Source organism: Typha angustifolia, chromosome 15, assembly GCF_048772165.1.
Source record: "Typha angustifolia cultivar Huaian chromosome 15, ASM4877216v1, whole genome shotgun sequence".
Classification (NCBI taxonomy): Eukaryota; Viridiplantae; Streptophyta; class Magnoliopsida; order Poales; family Typhaceae; genus Typha; species Typha angustifolia.
The window spans coordinates 18,990,915-19,010,143 of record NC_133253.1 but is presented as its reverse complement, the minus strand read 5'-3'; the positions used below and the strand labels follow the sequence as shown (position 1 = coordinate 19,010,143).

Genomic DNA, 19,229 nt, shown 5'->3' with positions numbered 1-19,229 from the left:
TCTTCTAATACCGGTAGAGGATCAAATTAATTATTGGCTTATTCGATTGGTGGACTATGAATTGGTGCCCTGTTTGGTTAGGTCTCGGTCAAGTCAAGACATTAAGAGGGTGGACACTTGGTTGGTCTCATCTTAATGGTCGGGGTGAGGTGCAGGTTTGTTCCAAAACAACTTCGACCAAATGGTATTTAATGCCAGGAGCCGCTCACAGTGCAAGAATCCAAGATAGTGTTTTATGGGAATATTAGAATCCCCTGTTCTTCTGCATTCTTTTTTATATCATTTGTTTAGTTTTTAATGAGATTTCTGTTCTCTTGAAGGGGAACAGTTTTCTTTCAGAAGAACACAAGTTCAAGCAGATAGGTTTCATATACATTTACACTAAAAATGACAAGTCAGAACTTTTATAGAACTATCACCTATTCACCTCCTTCCAAACTTCACTAAGAAGAAAATTAAAAAGAAAACATCAAAAAAATAAGAATATTTACATGAATAAAAACCACTGCAGTCCACGGCGGCGCGCTCATGACGACGCCGATGGCTGATTCGGCGGCTGCGAAGCGAATGGGTTGAAGCGAGCCTTCGAGAAGAGTGCGGCAAAGGAAGAAGGCCGGTGTTCTCCGGCGGTCCCGGCGCCGGCTGCGGCGGCGACGGAGGAGGGGGACGAGGAGGTGGAGACGACGCGTACACAGGAGGGACACATGGAGAGCGTCGTCGCCGGGAGGTGCATGTTGAAATGGTGCGCCGTTTTGAGGGCTCTCAGCTCCGCCAACTCCTTCTGCAACCTCCTGTTCTCCTCCGTCAAGGTCTCGCAGCAGCGCTTCAAGTACTCGCAATCCACCTCCGTCTGCTTAAGCTTTGTCCTGCTCCAAATTAGGAGTAAAGATTGGATTTTTATGCACAAAAGATTACATCTTTACGCTCTCAGGAAATATAATTACCTGGCTCGCCTGTTCTGGAACCAGACTTCCACTTGTCGGGGTCGGAGGTTGAGCTGCTTCGCCAGAGCAAGCTTCTGCTTCTGTTACAAAGAATAAGGAGTTAAATTTCTTTATTTTTTATTTTTATTTTTTACTTGAGACGTTTCAAACTTTGAGATGAAATTTAAGATTGGTGTGAGCGTACTGGGTTGAGGGTGTTGTGCTCCTTAAAGCTCTCTTCGAGGAAGGCGGATTGCTCTTTGGAGAGGCGAAGCTTTTTTCTCGCCAAGCCATTCTCCTCTTCGTCGCTCCCCCGAGATAAAGCCCTCTCGAGCTCGCCTTCGGCTCTTGTCATTGGCTCTACAGCTGTTGCCCTTTGAAAGGAGGAGACTATGCTATTGGGGGAAGAAGACAATGCTGCGCCTTCCTCTAATTCGTCCATGGATGGTGCTTGGTTCACATCGAACCCTCTTGTGCAAGCTTCTAAACTTCCTGCTCAAAATAAAAGAATGGGGGAAAACGGATGATTTTTAGGAAACTAATAAATACCCAGGTCAGAAATTTGCTCCTTTGGAAGAAATCCAAACATGCCCAACTCATTGATCTCGTTAAAAATGGTAAAAAGCGATGACATCTGGACAAATAATTGGGTAGAGAGGTTCTTACTGGTCTCAGGAGCCCAAGGGAACCCAAGATTTGGTGAGGCATGGCGAGGCATTGGAACCCGGGGAAGAAGGCTAAGCTGCATAGATGGCTCCTCTCCTTCCTCCATGGCTTCCCTCCTTTCGTTTCCCTCACTTTCTCTCTCTTCCTCCTCCTCCTCCTCCTCCTCCTCCTCTTCCTCCTCCTCCTCCTCCCGCTCCTCCTCGTCCCTTCTCCCAAACCCAACTCCCAACCCCAAGCCCAACCTTTTCGCGGCCCTAGCCGAAGCCTTCTCCCCACCAAGCATCGGCTTCGCCGGAGCCTCTCCCAAGCTCAACCCCAGCTCCATCTCGAAGTTTTAGAGAGAGAGAGAGAGAGAGAGAGAGAGAGAGAGAGAGAGAGAGAGAGAGAAAGGGAAAAAGGAAGCAAGCAAAAGGGAAGCAGGGGGGCAAGAGGAGAAAAGGCTTTGGGGGTTTTATAGAAACAGAAGTCTGTAATCAATTGCAAGCCCAAGCAGAGTTTGACCGACAAAGCCCAGGTTGACAAATCACACGTGACCTGGAAAAAGAAAGAGCAAAATAATAAACTAATCAAATATTTTCCTGAAAGTTTTTAAAATAGTACTGGAAGAATATAATAATTTCATTAATCATCATTGGCTTCCCAACAGTATAAACCACCCACGTATCTTATCAGAAAGCCGAATCCCGACTTACTTCAAAAAGTAATTAATATAGGCGTTGCCAAGTCCCAAGGTGTTAATTGCAAAAAGTATTAATTTAGGATAACGGGCTCGACTTTTTATTTAATGAACCTTGATTCCTACCATCTTAATGCAAATCTAGTGGTGGGTACATCATACATGGCCATCAGAAGGTGCAGAAATTGTCATTAATGTTGTATGCATGTGTATCCCTGTCTATTATGTGTATAATGGGGACAAACTGATGGTTTTGTTTTCTAGCTGCAATCATATGTGATGATGGCTACTGTTATGTGTATGATGGCCGTGGTCCGAAATATTATGCGATGGATGGAGCCCTGCCTAGAATAAGTTTTTAATCATTACTCTTTTGCATTTAGCTACTCCCGGATTTTTATTTTTATTTTTATTTTGCACTTAAGTCCTATTTACTTGGTAATAATATTTCGACGCAACCCACCACTGTTAGATAAATAATACGTCCCTATAATTCCCGTTGTTTACTGCCATTACGCTACCAGAGTTACTCCTTACTAGCATATGTAATTATAAATAGATTTGGTCGTTTTGCGTATTTAATCGGCAACCAATTATTGGAGACCAAAAACTCAACTAGTTGACATTGTTTGTTTATAATCAATCGCAAGAGAGGAAAAACCCAACGAGTTGACATTTTATTTTATTTTATTTTTCTCTTAATTACAATGATGTAGTACATATATTATGATCAATTATAACAACAGAGACGTGATCATGATTGATTCTAATTTTTTTTCTTAATACTTAATTGAAAGATAATAGATATATACCAACATAGTGATGATGCCAATTAAGTTGTATAAGAGAAGTTTTGTTCTAACTTAAATAAATAAAAGAAACAAGAATTGATCGAGTTGGCAGACAAAGTCAAACAAAATCAATGTCGTGCAAAGGGATAATTTAATCATGTCGGTTAATACAACCCCAAAGCTGTCTCCCTAATTCGAATTATTAAAACAAAAAACTTACATGAATAAAGCTTTTTATGTAGTTGGGTTGCACTAACATATTGGCATCGTTATTATGCGTGATAAATATCAACAGTAGAATAGTAATGGTTAGATTGGTAGGCAGCCTAAATATTGCATCCTATTATTTTATGGGTGGTAGAAAGTCGAAAGGAAGCGTAAGCAGCAGCAGCAGCACACTACGTGACGAGATCACGTGGCATGCGGCAGAGTGATAAGTGCACCCAATTTATTGTGGAGCTGACCAGCCTCGTGTGCTCCCATTTAATTCCTCGTCTGATCAAAACACCGCTGAGCCTGAGCCTGAGCCTGAGCCTGAGCCTGAGCGTCCTATCCCTCTATTTTGCTCCTCTCCCATTCTTGTAGCCGAGGAACCCGAATAGACCTATGAATGAGTGAATGGGGAGCATTGAAACGCCCACAGCTTTCCATCATTTCCCCTTTTGACGGTAGCCATCCACCCTCCTCACCTCTCTCATACAATCTAGCTAAGGTTTTAAATTGCCTGTACGTCTATTATATTTTATTGGGAAGCATTGAAGCCCAAAGAAGCCATTTGACTAACTGGAGTAGAATATTAAATAAGTGGCACATATCTGAACGTCTTTATTCTAGGGTTTTAGTTGGGATTTTCTTTTCTTTTCTTTTCCAAAATATCTCACGCATTTATTCCATAAATGTAAGCCCTACTTTAGTTTGAGTTCGGAAACCTAAATTTGGTTATGGATTTCTAGTCACTTTCAGTAATTAAACACTATGTGTATCCCTAGCCAAGTACACTCCACAATCCAAAAGAGTAATTATATATTCTGAATTTATCCTTCGACTTATTTATATCTATTATTTTTATCAATATTCTCTGTCACCTATCTTCCACGAAATATGTTTCTTTTATTATAAATGAGCTCCTCTTTCACACTAAGAAAATACACCTAAAGAATATTTGTCCAGTGAAAAAAAAATATTTTATATAATTTACTTAAAGGTTAGTTACGAGTTTAAAATAACTGATTTACATTTATATTTTATAAAAAATAATACATTGGTGCTATCAATATATGAATATTTTTCATATTTTTATGTCATATCAAATTGATAATTGCACCTTTTATTAAATCATTTCTCATCTGTCACTAATTACCCTCGAATTACAGTTCCTTCAAGAAAAAAAAAATTATTACTTATTAAGTTTATAGTAAATTGAATACTCGAATAGTAGTCGAAGATTTACGAGCTTTTAAGCATGCGATAACTTACTTTCTTTTTCTAATAAAATTTGTGATACTAAAAAATTCTTAAAAAATATTGTAGGCCTACATGTGGGCTTATAACAAAATAAAAATAAAAGAAAATTAAAAACTGTAACATAATATTATTATTTAAAAAATGTTAACCTTAAGTTTTTTTATAAAAAAATAATAATAATAATACATAAGCTCATAAATCAGTAACTTAAAAGTTTGTTATTGATAAAAAATAATAATTTTAAAATTTATCATCAAATTCAAATGATATTTTAGTATACTAATTTTATATGATTTATTTTCCTTAAAAGCTAATAGTTTTTTTTTTCAAACCACATTAAAATTAATAAGAACTAAACTTTATTCTAGTTCAAAATTAAATACCACATTTTCGTTAGACTAGTTCAACTACCTAAATCATAAATCATGAGTAAGAAGTATGTTCAAGACTTAGTCTCAAACCAAACATACAGTAAATTATCAATTTGCTCCCACTTATTTATAGATTATTTATAATAATATTTATAATCCAAATTTAAGTTGAACAATGTAATTTACTATAATATATTTGGTAATACAGTAGAATATGTTTACAGTAAAAAAAAAAAGTCTAATATTAAACGTTCATGTTTTATTCTATATATATTGTATCCAATAATTATGACAATAAATACGAGGATATAAAATTATACTTTCTATTTGATTTTAAGCCTATTTATTTATTATCTTCCTCTAGAAAAAATAGTAATATATATATCTTTATATTAAACTATGAAAAAGGTAATAAGTTCAATGTAATCATTTTTATTTATTATTTTAATTATCACATCGAAACACCATATTATTTTATATTTTTATCCCGGCACTTATTATATATTTGCAAATTAACACCCAGTGAGAGTATATGTCCTTGAGCAGTAGCAAAGCCACTTCGATATGGTGCTAGTAAGGTAAGGGCTAATTCAAGTTCCCCGATTGTCTGGTATTTTCTTTCTCTCTTTTCCCTTGTCGTTTTAGTTAGGATGAAGAAAGAGACTTTTCTCCTTGACCGAGTTTTTTTTCCTCTTTTATTTTGCTCTCCTTTTTAAATAGCTCTTGATGTGCCTCGCACGGTAGTGCTTGGCTTGTTGAGGTGTAGCGGGAGCATGGGCTCTTTTTGTTTTGCAAAGAGATCGTGCTCTGCCTCTCATCCTTTGCAGCTTCACCTGTATGTTAGATTAGGTCTCTTCTTCGACGGTTCTAGTTTGACTAGCAAACCTAATTCATTATATCGTTGGCCTCTTTGATGAAATATGAGATAGTGGAATTTTTTGTATATTTTATTATAGGATAGAAATAAATTTAGGCATAATAAAATGTAATTTCTCTTGTGTCATATATATTCATATTTTATTTACTTTAAAGTATCATAAAAATAGTGACATAATATTTTTATATGAATCTAATGTATAATTAGTTATGAGTAATTTTAGTATTGGTAGCTGAATAAAAATGATATATATGGATTTACTGCTATTTGATCAGTATCTGAACCGTGTATGCGGGGACAACTGTCCGCGTGGAGGAGACAGCGTCATCAGGGGCAATCATTACTACGGTCGACGCCTTGTGCCCTCACTGGACCCCATTGCCATTATTTCTCCTTGATTGATTTAGTCTCCTTTCGCCCCCCCCTCCCCCCTTCGCGCTCTGCTTACCGGGACGGTGACGACATCCACCCGGCAACAGAAGAATCACAGAACCCAACGGCTGAGAGCCGAAGCTCGTATCTCGACGCCGTGTACGGGTCCCACCGCCATAACGTCTTGCCTCAGCGTCGCGCGTGGGGCGCCGGCGTTGAGGACCACGGCGACGACCCGAATTCCAGCACTAAGACGGGCCCCGCCGGTGGGCCATCCTCGGTACGGCTGGCCACATCACAGCCGTCCGTTTTCCTGGATAGGATGCTGCGATGGTGTACGGACGATGTGATGGAAGAGTGAGAGTGGATCCCTGGGCACGCGTGGATTTAGGCAGTTTGACTGATTGGATGGTAGCAAGGTGATCAGTTCCTACCACACTGTGCCCGTTCCAAATAATCCAACGCCACTGGTCTTTATAAAATAATTCTACAAACTAACAATACTTTATAATCAAAGCTAGGGTTAGTGATGCCTGAGTTTAGAGTAATTAGTTGTCATTGTTATCGATAGGAAGTGTTCATGAAGTATGAGTGCCGATGACATGATGATGAGTCGCATTGCGTACCCACTGGCACTCACTTTTAACGTATTCCAGCTCCAATCATTCTGCCATATGATTGCTAGGTATAAATAATTATTGATCCCATTGATCTTCTGCATATTGCTTAGCATCCAAAAATAGGATGTAGCCACGCCTCCCTCGCATGCAAAGACCTCTCGTACAAAAAGAAATACGTTTTAGATAATATTGGAAAGCGTAGGCGATAAAAAGTTGATAACCAACATGGCTGGGTATTTCCCATGCATCATCATAACCATCATCATCCTTCCAAAGATATCAATCGATACTAATGACCGACAACTATGGACATGCCTCCCCATGTCCATTATTCTTATTGGTGTTATATTACTAGTTTGTCGCAGATTCAACATTGGACTCAGCTTTTATGTTTTGTTTCTTCCTTTCATAATGATGCGATGCATAGTAGTAGAACCACTACTACTAGTAGCCTAAGTAGGACTAACATTATCTATGTCCGTTCCTACTAATTAATGACTCGTGATGATTGCTATCTCGGCCAAATTCCCGAGACTCTTTTGTTTCGGTAGAAAATTACGAGAATAGTCGGCTCCACTTTTGGGTTCTTTCTCCTCCTCCTCTTTCCCAATTCCCATCCATTTCATCCAATTAATCCATTGTAGGGGTAGACGAGTGGCATAATGGAATATGGGGGGGAGGAGGAGGGGGGCCGGACAAGTAGTAAGAGGGCAAAGGCAAGCTAGGCATGGGGTTGAGTAGTAGTACTGCTGCTACTGGTGTTTGTGTGTGTAGGTATCCCTTTTGCCTGTGGAGTCTCGTGTGGTCAATCATGGCACATGCTCCGAGCAATCATTGCATGCCCTCCCGCCCAACCCACATCCCAAATCATACTCTCTTCCATGCATAATCATAACTTGAATAATAAAAAATAAATAGATAAATGAAAGGAGAGGGAAAGTCGAAAAGAGGGAAACCAAGGGACCACACACTATAGCAAATAGTGATGGTATATAGGTCCACCCCATGTAATATAATGATGGTGACGAGGAATGATGCATGCCAACAACCTCTCTCTCTCTCTCTCTCTCTCTCTCTCTCTCTCTCTCTCTCTCTCTTATGACTCGTGAGTCATGGTCTCTTCTCATGGAGGAGGAGGAGGAGGAGGAGAAGAAGGAGAAAGAAGCACACTGAAACAAAGGGGAGAGAGGAAGAGGAGACCAATATGGCGAGCATGCATCCTGCAATCATCTGGATCTAAGAATGGATACGCATGGAGCCATGCATTTGCACTCCGAGGACTTCCTTTTTGTCGTTGCTTTGACCAAATCAATGAGTCTCTAGTGAGGAGGATCAAAAGATGGAAGGAATTTTATATTGTTTTGACGGTAGTATTACTTGGAAAACACTGGATAACTTTGTTTTTTTGTTCCTTTTGACCAACTCCAAGGCTCGGTGTAGCCCTAATAATAAGATTCTCGAATAAGGTTGTAAAGTTATTTACATCAATCCGTCCCGTGATGCGTTTGATGTTTTCCCAATCTTTCTTTTTTCTTCAGTTTTTCAACCTTATAAAAGTCTTATTCTTAGTGACATATTTGACTATTAGCGACCTCATTTATATACACTATATTTTACCACCTAATTGAGGGCATATACAGTTTTCCCTCTACGGCAATGGGGTGACTTAATGATTAAATTAAGCCATTTTATTTAGTCAAGCTATAATTATAAGTTTGAAACTCTTTCCATACTTCATCCACGCAATTGATGGTTGATGCTATCAACCCTTGGAAGTTTCAACTCTTTTCCTTGAGGCAAAAAAAAAAAAAAAAAAAAAAGGGTTAGGATGAATTGGTTCTGCCTAACAAATAATGATTACAAAGTTATGGTAAAGATGATGGCGTACAAAGAAAATCTTTATGTTTGCTTCAGTAATCATAGCGGTAATTATAGCGACGCGCTCATAAAAAGTAATTTTTTGAGTCAAGAAAAATATGATTGCGAAGGAAAACCACCCCCTACCTTTGCGTGGGGAGTTAAAATTATGAGGTAGATAGTCACTATATACAAAGGAAAAAAAAGAGACTACAAGAAGATAGAAGATTTCTATTTAGATTGGGAGTGCTTTCATAATTACATAGTAATCAAACAACGAACGACGGTAGGTAATTATCATTCGTAGTTGGAAGACAATTTTTCTCTCTGTTTTTCCTTTTATTTGGTCATTCTTTTTAGAGGTAAATTATAGCGGCTAATGCGACTTTATATCTTAATAGCCATTTTGTAAGCCAAGGAGATGTCGGAAGAAATATAGGCCCATACTGTTTCCTATAGGGCGTTAGTTAAATCTAGGCCGTAGAATTATGTCGGCCCAGAGAGGCCCGTTTTAGTCAAGTCCATGGTGTTTAAAGTTCTGGCCAAAATGGAGTAAATCATTATCGAATCCAATGGATGTACTTTGATTTGGATATGGAGTTGAATTTTATTGCAAATATATATATGTTTTTTCTAGAGAAGTTGAAATACTGTTAGAAATCAGTCCCTAAAATACTCATATAAAATGAATCGTTTTAACTATCTGGGACAATTCCATTAGCCTGGAATGTTGATTCATATATGAGCCTTCAGGTATGTGTTACAGATGTAGTTATTCAACTTTTAAGAGATTATGAAGCTTTTTTCCAAAGTTCGTTGTTAATGCTCATCTTTAGAAGAAAAAAAAAAGGTTATGATATTTGCGGCTTAATCAGACAATCTTTAGTTAGCCGGCAATAGAGAGACGATCCGGACGCCCAGTAAGAGGGTTGATTGGCCCATTTAATCAAAACCCTCTTGAGAGCAACCACTTCGTCCCCAAAACCTTAATTACGACGTTGATTGCTAAATTTCTCTTCTTTTTTATTTTAATATTTTTTTATCCTCTTTTAAATACCATTCACCACATGAAACTTTCAACTCTATATATATATATATATATATATATATATATATATTCAAAAAGAAGTCTCAGAACCAGTGAAGCTTATTAGCTTAAGTTGGCTCGCGATAGGTCCTTACTGTTGGGATTGGCGTGATATCGTTGGCAAGTTGCTGTCGTACACGATGACACCCACGTCCAGAATTAATTGGAAGGCCAGGGAGATAATTAACTCCATGGCCCTTTCATATGTGTTTGGTCCCCATGGGCCAAAGTTTATATCTCTTTCCTTGTCCACTTATTACGACAATATCATGTGATAGCTATACCTTCTTCTTCTTCCTCAACCTCATTTCGGTGTTCACACGATCTAGATGGGTCAATCTGGGACGTTATCGACGCAATCAGTGATTGCTAAAATTCTTGTTTTCTTTTTCGACCGCAGTTGAAGCTGTCTGAGTCATTTGATCGCGTCCGAAAGAGAATACATGAATAGTTTACATCTCCTAACCTCAGAAAAAAGAAAACGAAAAGTAAACATCACCTTTTAACAGCCTGATCGTGCCAATGTATTTAACTGCATGCTCCCGCGGTCCGATCCGTATCAAGTTCAAGCCAGTAAGCCCGATCCATTAGGCCCATCAAGTTTCGGACCCTAATCGGATCAGTGGAGAGGATCCGAAATGCTAGCCCCACCTTCTTTGCGTGCATCTAAGCTAGTTGCTGGAACAGCATCATACATGGTAAACATAAGTGGAATTATGGAAATAAAGTCCCAACCAAAAAGCCCCTCTTTAATATTTAACCCACTTTGAGGAGAGCCTTTGCACTCTTCCAAAAATCTCTCTCTCTCTCTCCTCTCTCCTCTCTCCTCTCTCCTCTCTCCTTTCTGTCCTCATCCATCCATCTCTCCTGATCTCATCTATGAGGATTCGAAGGAGACCTCCATTTCCTTCCTCTCTAACCTCAGATCCATCCGCCCCACTTCTCCCACCACCAAATGGAGCAAGAGATGACTCAAACGAGAGAGAAATAGGAGCGGGAGGAAGAAGAGAAGGGTTATTGCACCCAGATGGGCGTGGTTTAGGAGAGGGTTCTACCAAGAGGGATCAGACCATCGTGGGAAAGAGGAGCTCAACCCACCTCATCCCAAGCTGTCGCAGTCCTCCTCCCCCAAATCCTATCCATGCGCAGGTATTTAGTTGTCTACTATTTCTTCTCTTCAAAATGCAATGGGGATTGAGTATTGGTTGGAAAATGGCTATTTGGGTCTCATGCATCTTGGTGATCAGGGGGTGGAGGAGCAGAAGCAGAAGCAGAAGAAGAAGAAGAAGGAAGAGGAAGAGATGGTGGATTCCATTAGGAGATGGGATGCAGGCCAAGTTAATAGTAATAAGAGGTTGGTAAAAAAAAGAAAGGGATTGTGATCCCCCCGCCCCCCCCCCCCCCCCCCCCCCCCCCCCCACCCCCTTCTCTCTCCTTTAGGAAATGTCTTGTTATATCTCATTCTATGATGGTAAAAAAAGAGGGAAAAAAAGGATCCCGTGTTGTTGTTAATGCCATGCGTGCCAGCTTGACCCCATCATGACATCCCACCATCCCACATCTACCCATGCATCCATCCACACACATCTCAAGCTTGTGATACTGCACTAATGCACAAAGAAATATGCAAAACACTTCATCTCCTTTGTCTTCCCAGGTTAGAAGTGTCAGATTCGAAGAAAAAGTTGGGAACTTATGATCATAATGGATTGGAAAAGGAGAGGAAGTCCAAGAAGAGTTGCACTAGTTCTAATAACAGTGATGCCAAGCTACCCAATGGTGTAACAGTGGACGACGACATCAACCAAGGAAGGAAGCGAAAGAGGAGCCACGCCGCGGTGCTAATGGAGGGTTCGAGATGTAGCCGCGTCAACGGAAGAGGGTGGCGGTGCTGCCAGCAAACGCTCGTCGGATACTCTCTTTGCGAGCACCATCTAGGCAAGGGAAGGTTGCGGAGCATGACTAGCGTTCGAGGGCAATTGGGTAGTAATAATCTCAGGCGGCGCGCACCACAAGAAGAAGAAGAAGAGCTAATGCTGCAGCCTCAGTATTCAGGAGTACTCGAGGGGGTGAAGGAGGAGGGGGAGGAGGAGGAGGTGGAGGACAACGACGAAGAGAAGACGGCAAAGGCGAGGAGGAAGAGCATTGGAATGGTGAAGGCTCGGTCTATTAGTAGCTTGCTTGATGAAATGAATGATAATTCCGGGTCATCAACTGCTTTGCAATCACCAGTGCTACCACCATCAACACTCAATGGCAGCGAAGCTATGGTTTAATATGGAGCAGTAAGAAAGTTTTACACTACTTATATCTTGTGCTTTGGTACTTTTGTGAATCCAATGTTGGTTAGAAATCATCCAAATTCTATTGCACTCCAACTCTACTCATTCCTTTTCCCATATTCTTAATTATATAGTTCCAAAGTAAGAGAAGGTATTGCATTATTAGCTTGGTGCAACTACAACTACATATATTGTTTTCACTTGTTGCTAATGCTAGAAAGTATACTACTAGCATTATTTTTTGGATTAGTATAATGCATGCCAGCATGTTCTTATGATATGTTGTAAAAACTATACATCATGAGGCATCTTTGTTAGCTGTGGGGGGTTCGTTTTGCTGCAGAAAAGAGGCAGTCTTATGTAGTTTTGAGACTATTTTTTATTACTCTTTATTCCCTCCGCTGTGATCTTTGTGGGATGTGCAGTGCATGTGCTTGTTGTCTATTCAGGTTGGTTGGGAAAAAAAAAAATCTACATTTCTCCTCTCCTTTGTGGTGTTAAATAATTAATGCTTAATCTCATATTCTCTCTCTCTCTCTCTCTCTGTGTGTGTGAAACGTTTAATTAGTTCCACCATTGCATAAAGATTTGGATCCGTTATGATTTAATTTTTAAAAGAGTTTGTTGGTACAGTATCTATGTCGACACAATCACATAAACTCGACTTAGATACAAAACTTATTAACTAATTTGGCTTTCTTAGTTCATCACTATTGGGCAAATAAAGTTGTCACCTATATATATGATACAAAAAATGCAATAAACTACTCGTTGTAATCATAGCCACAGTTTGTATGTTAGTCCATAAACAAAAAACCCAATTACGGTCTAATCCCAAAGCCATGTGAGAGAGTAACTAATCTCCCACTTGTGCCTCACGTTAGATTAGCTGGAAGTAATGAGATTGTTCTCATTGAAAGGGAAAACGACACAGAGCCAATTCATATGGGTTTTAATGTGGCCAAAGTGGGCATACGTAATACTTGTATGCCCACAAGGAAGAAGGGTCATATCCACCCATTGGAAGTTTGTGAAAAATTAGTGCATTGGCCTCTCTTAACCTCTTGATGCATCTCCTGAGTGAGGTGGTCTTCCCTTAGGTTTGATCTACTGAGTATTTCTGACCAGTTCAATTAATAAAGTAATAAATTGGTGATCTACTCTTACGGAAGATTAGGTCAGGAGGCTAAGAAAGTTTGGATATTTTGAGCTGCTCCTAATTCTATTAGATGATTGGATCGATGGGGTAATCTTAAAAATGATAAGAAAAGGAAAGAAAAGGTCCCAAAAGAAATGGGCTCAGGCTAAAGCCCAAGAAAGATCGGGGTATTTGGGCCACAGCTGGTACTTGGTAATCCGGATTCACGTGCGTGGCACCTGAGTTAAGCTCTTGACTTTTCTTCTATGTCGTCCCCCTCCACGCCGCCTTCAATTTGCCGCCGTTTTCCAATTCCTTATCCGTTTCCCGCCATTTCCACAACAGAGAGAGAGAGAGAGAGAGAGAGAGAGAGAGAGAGAGAGAGAGAGAGAGAGAGAGAGAGAGATCTCCATGGGAGCCGCAGGAACTAGGAAGAAGGTGCAGCGAAAGTTTCGACTGCGAGGTTTTACCCTAAAAGTGGAGGCCTTGGAGGAGGTACTCGCCTTCCTTTCCCGCTTCCCTGACGCCGAGGACGATGCCCTAGACCTCCTAATTGACGAGATCGACAAGGAGTCTCGTAAACCTCTTTTGTCCTCCCAATTTTCTACTCTCACTCTCTTCTTCTAAACCTATATTCTTTTCCCTAATCCAAAATCTCTTCTATTATTCCGCTGAAAATCCGCAGTTAAATCGTCGATTTTGGACAAGGAGGCTATCCATCGAGTGGTTAGTCTTTTGCTGGAGGCCGAAGTCGCCGTGGATCCGAGCTCGTCGGCAACGAGCAGCCGCACAGCTCTCCGGGTGATCGATGCGTTTCTGGTTCCTAGGTTTCAATACGATTCCATCAAGAAAGTCTTCTATGAGTATGCTCTTTAACAGATCTCCCTCTAATTTTCTTACGAAATATCCTCTTTTCTCGTTGCTATGTCGTGTAAAGTAGAGAAAGGAGTGTTTTTTTTTAAAAAAAGAAAAATCAAATTAGTGGGATTCATTTGGGGCTATCCCAACGGAATGCATATGACGAGATTTTAGATTTTAAAAGAATGCTTCTTTTTAATGCTAATTTTGTTGTTCGTGGATGAAGACATACAGGAAAGTTGCCCATCCATGGGCAAGCTGGTGATAAAGCTGCTCTGTATAGAGATAGGTATCAGCTGCTGCTTCAGAGGCTCTCTCGTGATAAATACTTCTCTAGACCAGCATTTGATATTGAAATGACTGGAGCCGAGAGCTGTGAGGTACAGTTTTTTAGCTTGTTCGTTGACCAAATTTTTTATCCTTTGCTCTTTATCATTTGTATGATTAATTAGATACATTGCATTTCTAGCTGACTTTGTTTTGACTACTTTTTTGGGGCGTCCACCATGGGTTTTCCTTGGTCCATTGAGTTATATCTGTAAGATTTATTGGATGCAGATAACTCCTATCCAATCTTTAATTGGATGCTCCGGAAGAAGATGGATTATGGGGGTGATTTCTCAGTTAGAAGAACGCCAATTTTACTTGGAGGATCTGACTGCGGCAGTGCCAATTGACTTGTCCAATGCTATATCCTTATGGCGCTTCATTTTGAAATTATATTACCTATTTACTGGGCTGGTGATTTGATGTTCTTGACAACATATTCATAGTAAAATGAATTAAATGAAAGTTCTATGGTGACTTTATTGCCACCAAGTAGATCATTTATGAATTAAATGCAGGAATGCTCCAACAGAACCAATAAGCGAACATTCTTGTTAAATCTGAAAGAGGCACAAAAAAAGAAGGAAAAGTTGGTCAGTAATGAAATCAAAGTTATCCTAGTAAACTTAGATGACTAGAAATCTAGTTATCTCTTCTTGAAAATTGAAACTATGTGCTTAATCAAATTGCTTGCCTATGCCTTCTAATTTCTTTACTATTCAGCTACAATTTTCATCACTTTGTGCTCCAGTCTGTGTGTTTTTTTGCTTAACAAGTCAATACATCTTTGCAAGTTGTACCATTCAGTTATGTGCAAGAGAATAGTTGGCTAATTCACAAGGAAACATCTTGCATGGTAGCAAAATATATTGTACGATTTAACCTGTAATATACCAGCAATAAAGTAATTAATAAAATCTTCGTCATATTAAGCCTTCTTAAAGTTTAATGATAGATTGCACAAAAGTACAAATCTCCTTTTAGTTGTCAAACTATACCTTTCACTTTTATTCTTTTCCTCCTTGACAAAGGAAATTATTTGAACTTTTTTTCCTTAATATACAACACAAAATCACCTCAGGGTTCTTTGTTGAGAATACAATAATTGTAGCAGAAGGAGAGCTGCTTTCAAATGGGATTTTTCAGGTCAGACATTCTTTTCTTGTGATCAATTTTACTTGATTTGCGGACCTCTTTGATATTACTTGTAGTTTATGTTAATGGTCTTTCTATGTGGGTCATCTTTTATTATTGTATAGAAAGTGATGATGCTCTTTTTGTCATAGCTTGTGCTAGAGAAGGTTAGGAGAAACATTGTTTCTTTGTAGATCTGGATATATTCGTAAGCACTTACAATACCCTTGCAGAGTCTATAAATGATGACATTCCAAGTTGTCCTTTAAACATCACCTCAATGATTGACCTCTTTTGTTGAAACATGGAAATGCTTACAATTTCCATATTTTACTGAAGAAACATGTCATGTCAAACTTATGAAGACCTCAGAGAAACTTATTTACTATAGCCTCGAAAAAGTTCCCTGCTCAAAAAAAATTTATAGGAAGATTTGGAATTGCACTACGTATTGTTTATTTAATTATCTAGATATTTTTTATTTCTGCTGATCAGATCAGTGAAATTTTTTTCGTCTCATCTACTCTCGTGTTAGAAGCTTTCAGATAATATTGCTGATTTATGGCTGATATATAGGTCAATACATGTGGGTTTCCGCCTTTGGAGGATAGAGAAGCCTCACTTTCACTCTTAATGGGCCTTGATTTCTTTGGTGGTGGTGTACTTTCAAATGAAGAAACTGTATACTTCATAAATTCCTTCTCTTGCATGATAAAGCACCAAATCATAATTGAGAGCCTACAATTTTATGACAATCCTTTTCCTTTTGATGTCCAACAGCTCAGATTGTCAGGCCTGGAAAAGAAGGCAGTGAATGACATGTTTGTTGTACTTTCAGATGTTTGGTTGGACAATGAAGAGGTACAGCCACTACTTGTTGATTTTGTCCAACTTTTATTTGTTTAAACTTCTTCTCAGAATGTTCAGCTTTCTTATGTCGTAGAGAAGACTATGGAGAAGCTAGCTATTGTCTTGGATGGTTATGAAAGTGTGGAGGTGGTTCCTTCCCTATTTGTTCTAATGGGAAATTTCTGTTCTCATCCCTGCAATCTTTCTTTTAATTCTTTCTCAAATCTCAGGTCAGGTATTTCTCTGACATATCCAAACAAGAAATTCTTGATTACATCAAAGAGATCTAGTTTTGATTTGCAAGTCAAAATATCTAATCTGTTTCCTTTTTGGGATTTTAACAAGGGTGATGATATGCAGAATGCAGTTTGCAAAGCTTGGTGAAATGATTGAAGCTCGCCCTAGAATAAAAGAACATAGCCGTTTTTTGCTTATTCCAGGCCCAGATGATGCAGGTACTTCCAAATATCCTATTGCTGATCTTGTTCAGAGCATCCCATTTGCTAATGCTATTGATCTGGTAACTCATCTTAACTAGTTGCATTCAGCCGATTCGTATAGAATGAGTAGGATAAAAGTAGGGTTGGGCATACCTATTCTATTTTGTTGTCCTGTACATACTCAAATCTTTTTTTTTATCTGGTTCATAGTTCTTGTAAATCTTGGCTAAATTTGCTTCATGTCATTTGCATTCTAATTTTACGTTTTATATTTGATTGTCTGTGCTGTTGCACAGCTTAAACATGGAGAGATGTGAGCTGTAAGTGAATCTTGAATCCACTTCAGATATAATATTGTTAATGGTTATGTTCTTTAACAATTTCAGGTCCATCAAAAGTTCTACCAAGGTGTGCACTTCCCAAATATCTAACTGAAGACCTTCAGAAGCATGTCCCTAATGCAATTTTCTCCAGCAACCCCTGCAGGTTTGACTTAAACAAGACCTACTCTTTACAATTGTAGACAGGATGCATGTGCAGATAGATTGGAAGAAAATTGATGAATATATGTCCTGCAAATACAGGCTGTGACCTTATGATAAGTAGGCATATTTATATGTAGATACTAAATCTATGCTTGGCTAAAAAAATGTAGAATAGCAAGCTATGATTCTCAACTTGACTCTACCTTCATCCAAGGATCTGTCCATTAATATAGAGTGAGCTGAACAAATCTCAAATTTGAAAAGGCTTAAACAATATCATTTCGTCAGCAAGTAAAGTCATCAGATAAGACTATTGACTACTAGTCTACTACCCAAAGTCAAAATATTGATTGATTTGGACCACAACGTCCTTACAAACTTATCCCTTCTCCTTCATTGGAATAAGGCTCAATCCTATTCTCTTGATGTAAAACAAACAGTTAAGTGTGGGAGTGTGGCTGACAGATACTGTCATATGTACATCCATATCTAGATAACAGATCTCTGAGTTATAGGCTACCGCTTTTTATTTCACATTCTGCATTGTAGGCCTTGAAAAGATACATGTATGAGTTGGTTAAGTTCAGTTCGTTTATCTGTTGCCTGATCCTTTACCTGGTACCATGTCCTTCCCAGAAGTCAAGCAGGACATGGACCCTACAGTATTATGGTGACTCACTTTCTCCAAGTATAAATCTAATTTGATTCTTCTATTGAAATTTCTCAGAATTAAATTTTACACCCAAGAAATCATATTTTTCCGGCAAGATCTTCTTTACAGAATGCGTCGATCCTGTCTAGTTCCACCCTCGGCAGAAGAGACAGGTGACCCATTTGAGCATGTGAGTCATTAATTTCGTTTTATCCTTATCAGCAGACACTGCTGTATCCAGGAAATAACTAATTCTTGTGTTTCAGCTAGTTGCTACTATCACTCATCAGAGTCATCTTTGTCCCTTGCCTCTCACTGTACAACCTATTATTTGGAATTATGATCACTGCCTCAGATTATATCCAACTCCACACACGGTATGTCATCACAAAGCATCTTAAAAATGTCATATAAATAAATTTGGATATTTATTATAGCTTGCTTTTTCTATTTTTCAGATAGTGCTAGGGGACAGGAGTGAACAGAAAGCCTTTAAATATACAGGAATCACATGTTTCAATCCAGGTTCCTTCTCCAACGACAGCACATTTGCAGCCTACCGTCCTTGCACTCGGGAGGTCGAGCTGTCTGCCCTAGAAAGTTAGTGTCTTGCCAATGGCAGAAATCTTGTTCATTTCAAGCACTAGTTTCAACTGTAAAGCTGATTTCCACTCTCAACGCCTAAGAGAACCTCCCGACTCAAGCCCTTCAAGGGCAACTATTTCAAGCAAATGGATGCCAAGAGATGGCATGTCTAGATCTGGTGGTGGCTCAATAATCAGAATGGATGTAGTATCCTACAGCATAGCAAACGTAGCAGGGTGAGATAGTTGTGGGAATATTTCATTTTAGCTATTCCTGATTGATAGTAATTTATTCTTCAATGAAAATGTTATTCTGTCAACCTCAAACACTGGGACAGCTCTTCGTTTCAATTCTTATTTTTTTTCTCTTGCGCATGCAATCAATATATATTTTGAGTAAGATAAATGAAAATTTCAGTCAAACCTTGTGTGGTGACAAGTTACAGCTTCTATGAAACCATGGATAAATTTGAAGCTGTATTGATTCTTTCACTAATTCCAGCAATAATGTGATTCTTCAAACGAATTCCATCATTGACTATGTACAAAGAACATGTAGGTTCATCTAGTATCTGTCTCAGTACATGATTAAGAATCACACAAGTAATCAGTGATGACAGGATTTTGGACAACAACAATATAGATGCAAGAATTTGCAAACCATTGTCAGGTATGAAAAACTCCTAGACACACGTATGTATCTAACCTCTAGGTAATGATATTTCTCGTTCGCTTAAGTAAAAGTCGGAAGAAATATTAAAAACGAAAATAGAGAT

General features: G+C 38.9%; 3 protein-coding genes across 3 annotated transcripts; 2 read left to right on the top strand and 1 right to left on the bottom strand.

Moving 5' to 3' along the window:
- Positions 1 to 375: 375 nt before the first annotated feature.
- Positions 376 to 2,004, bottom strand: LOC140778517 (homeobox-leucine zipper protein HOX27-like). The gene is made up of 4 exons (XM_073123282.1): positions 1,590 to 2,004; positions 1,129 to 1,415; positions 945 to 1,024; positions 376 to 866 (listed from the first exon to the last, which is right to left on the bottom strand). The coding sequence occupies exons 1-4, from the start codon at positions 1,912 to 1,914 to the stop codon at positions 527 to 529; spliced, it is 1,032 nt and encodes a 343-aa protein (XP_072979383.1). The 5' UTR covers positions 1,915 to 2,004; the 3' UTR covers positions 376 to 526.
- Positions 2,005 to 10,431: 8,427 nt separating this feature from the next.
- On the top strand, positions 10,432 to 12,419 carry LOC140778567 (uncharacterized). The gene is made up of 3 exons (XM_073123357.1): positions 10,432 to 10,853; positions 10,952 to 11,058; positions 11,362 to 12,419. Exons 1-3 carry the CDS (start codon positions 10,584 to 10,586, stop codon positions 11,978 to 11,980), a joined length of 996 nt encoding a protein of 331 aa, XP_072979458.1. The 5' UTR covers positions 10,432 to 10,583; the 3' UTR covers positions 11,981 to 12,419.
- Positions 12,420 to 12,931: 512 nt separating this feature from the next.
- Positions 12,932 to 18,877, top strand: LOC140777030 (DNA polymerase epsilon subunit B). The gene is made up of 14 exons (XM_073120933.1): positions 12,932 to 12,971; positions 13,369 to 13,701; positions 13,810 to 13,987; positions 14,209 to 14,362; positions 14,541 to 14,672; positions 15,378 to 15,455; positions 16,020 to 16,124; positions 16,224 to 16,304; positions 16,392 to 16,522; positions 16,653 to 16,747; positions 17,119 to 17,218; positions 17,945 to 18,059; positions 18,136 to 18,246; positions 18,328 to 18,877. Exons 1-14 carry the CDS (start codon positions 12,932 to 12,934, stop codon positions 18,472 to 18,474), a joined length of 1,800 nt encoding a protein of 599 aa, XP_072977034.1. The 3' UTR covers positions 18,475 to 18,877.
- The last annotated feature ends 352 nt before the right edge of the window (positions 18,878 to 19,229 follow it).

Bases quoted from the DNA above. Each gene is read 5' to 3' on its own strand.
- LOC140778517 (XM_073123282.1), bottom strand. From the start codon at position 1,914: ATGGAGCTGGGGTTGAGCTTGGGAGAGGCTCCGGCGAAGCCGATGCTT. The intron at 1,416-1,589 runs GTAAGAACCTCT...TATTTTGAGCAG, and splicing joins CCCTTGGGCTCCTGAGACCA to GAAGTTTAGAAGCTTGCACA. The intron at 1,025-1,128 runs GTACGCTCACAC...TCTTTGTAACAG, and splicing joins AGCACAACACCCTCAACCCA to AAGCAGAAGCTTGCTCTGGC.
- LOC140778567 (XM_073123357.1), top strand. From the start codon at position 10,584: ATGAGGATTCGAAGGAGACCTCCATTTCCTTCCTCTCTAACCTCAGAT. The intron at 10,854-10,951 runs GTATTTAGTTGT...CTTGGTGATCAG, and splicing joins CAAATCCTATCCATGCGCAG to GGGGTGGAGGAGCAGAAGCA. The intron at 11,059-11,361 runs GTTGGTAAAAAA...TTGTCTTCCCAG, and splicing joins CAAGTTAATAGTAATAAGAG to GTTAGAAGTGTCAGATTCGA.
- LOC140777030 (XM_073120933.1), top strand. From the start codon at position 12,932: ATGGGTTTTAATGTGGCCAAAGTGGGCATACGTAATACTT. The intron at 14,363-14,540 runs GTACAGTTTTTT...TATTGGATGCAG, and splicing joins CTGGAGCCGAGAGCTGTGAG to ATAACTCCTATCCAATCTTT. The intron at 15,456-16,019 runs GTCAGACATTCT...GCTGATATATAG, and splicing joins TTTCAAATGGGATTTTTCAG to GTCAATACATGTGGGTTTCC.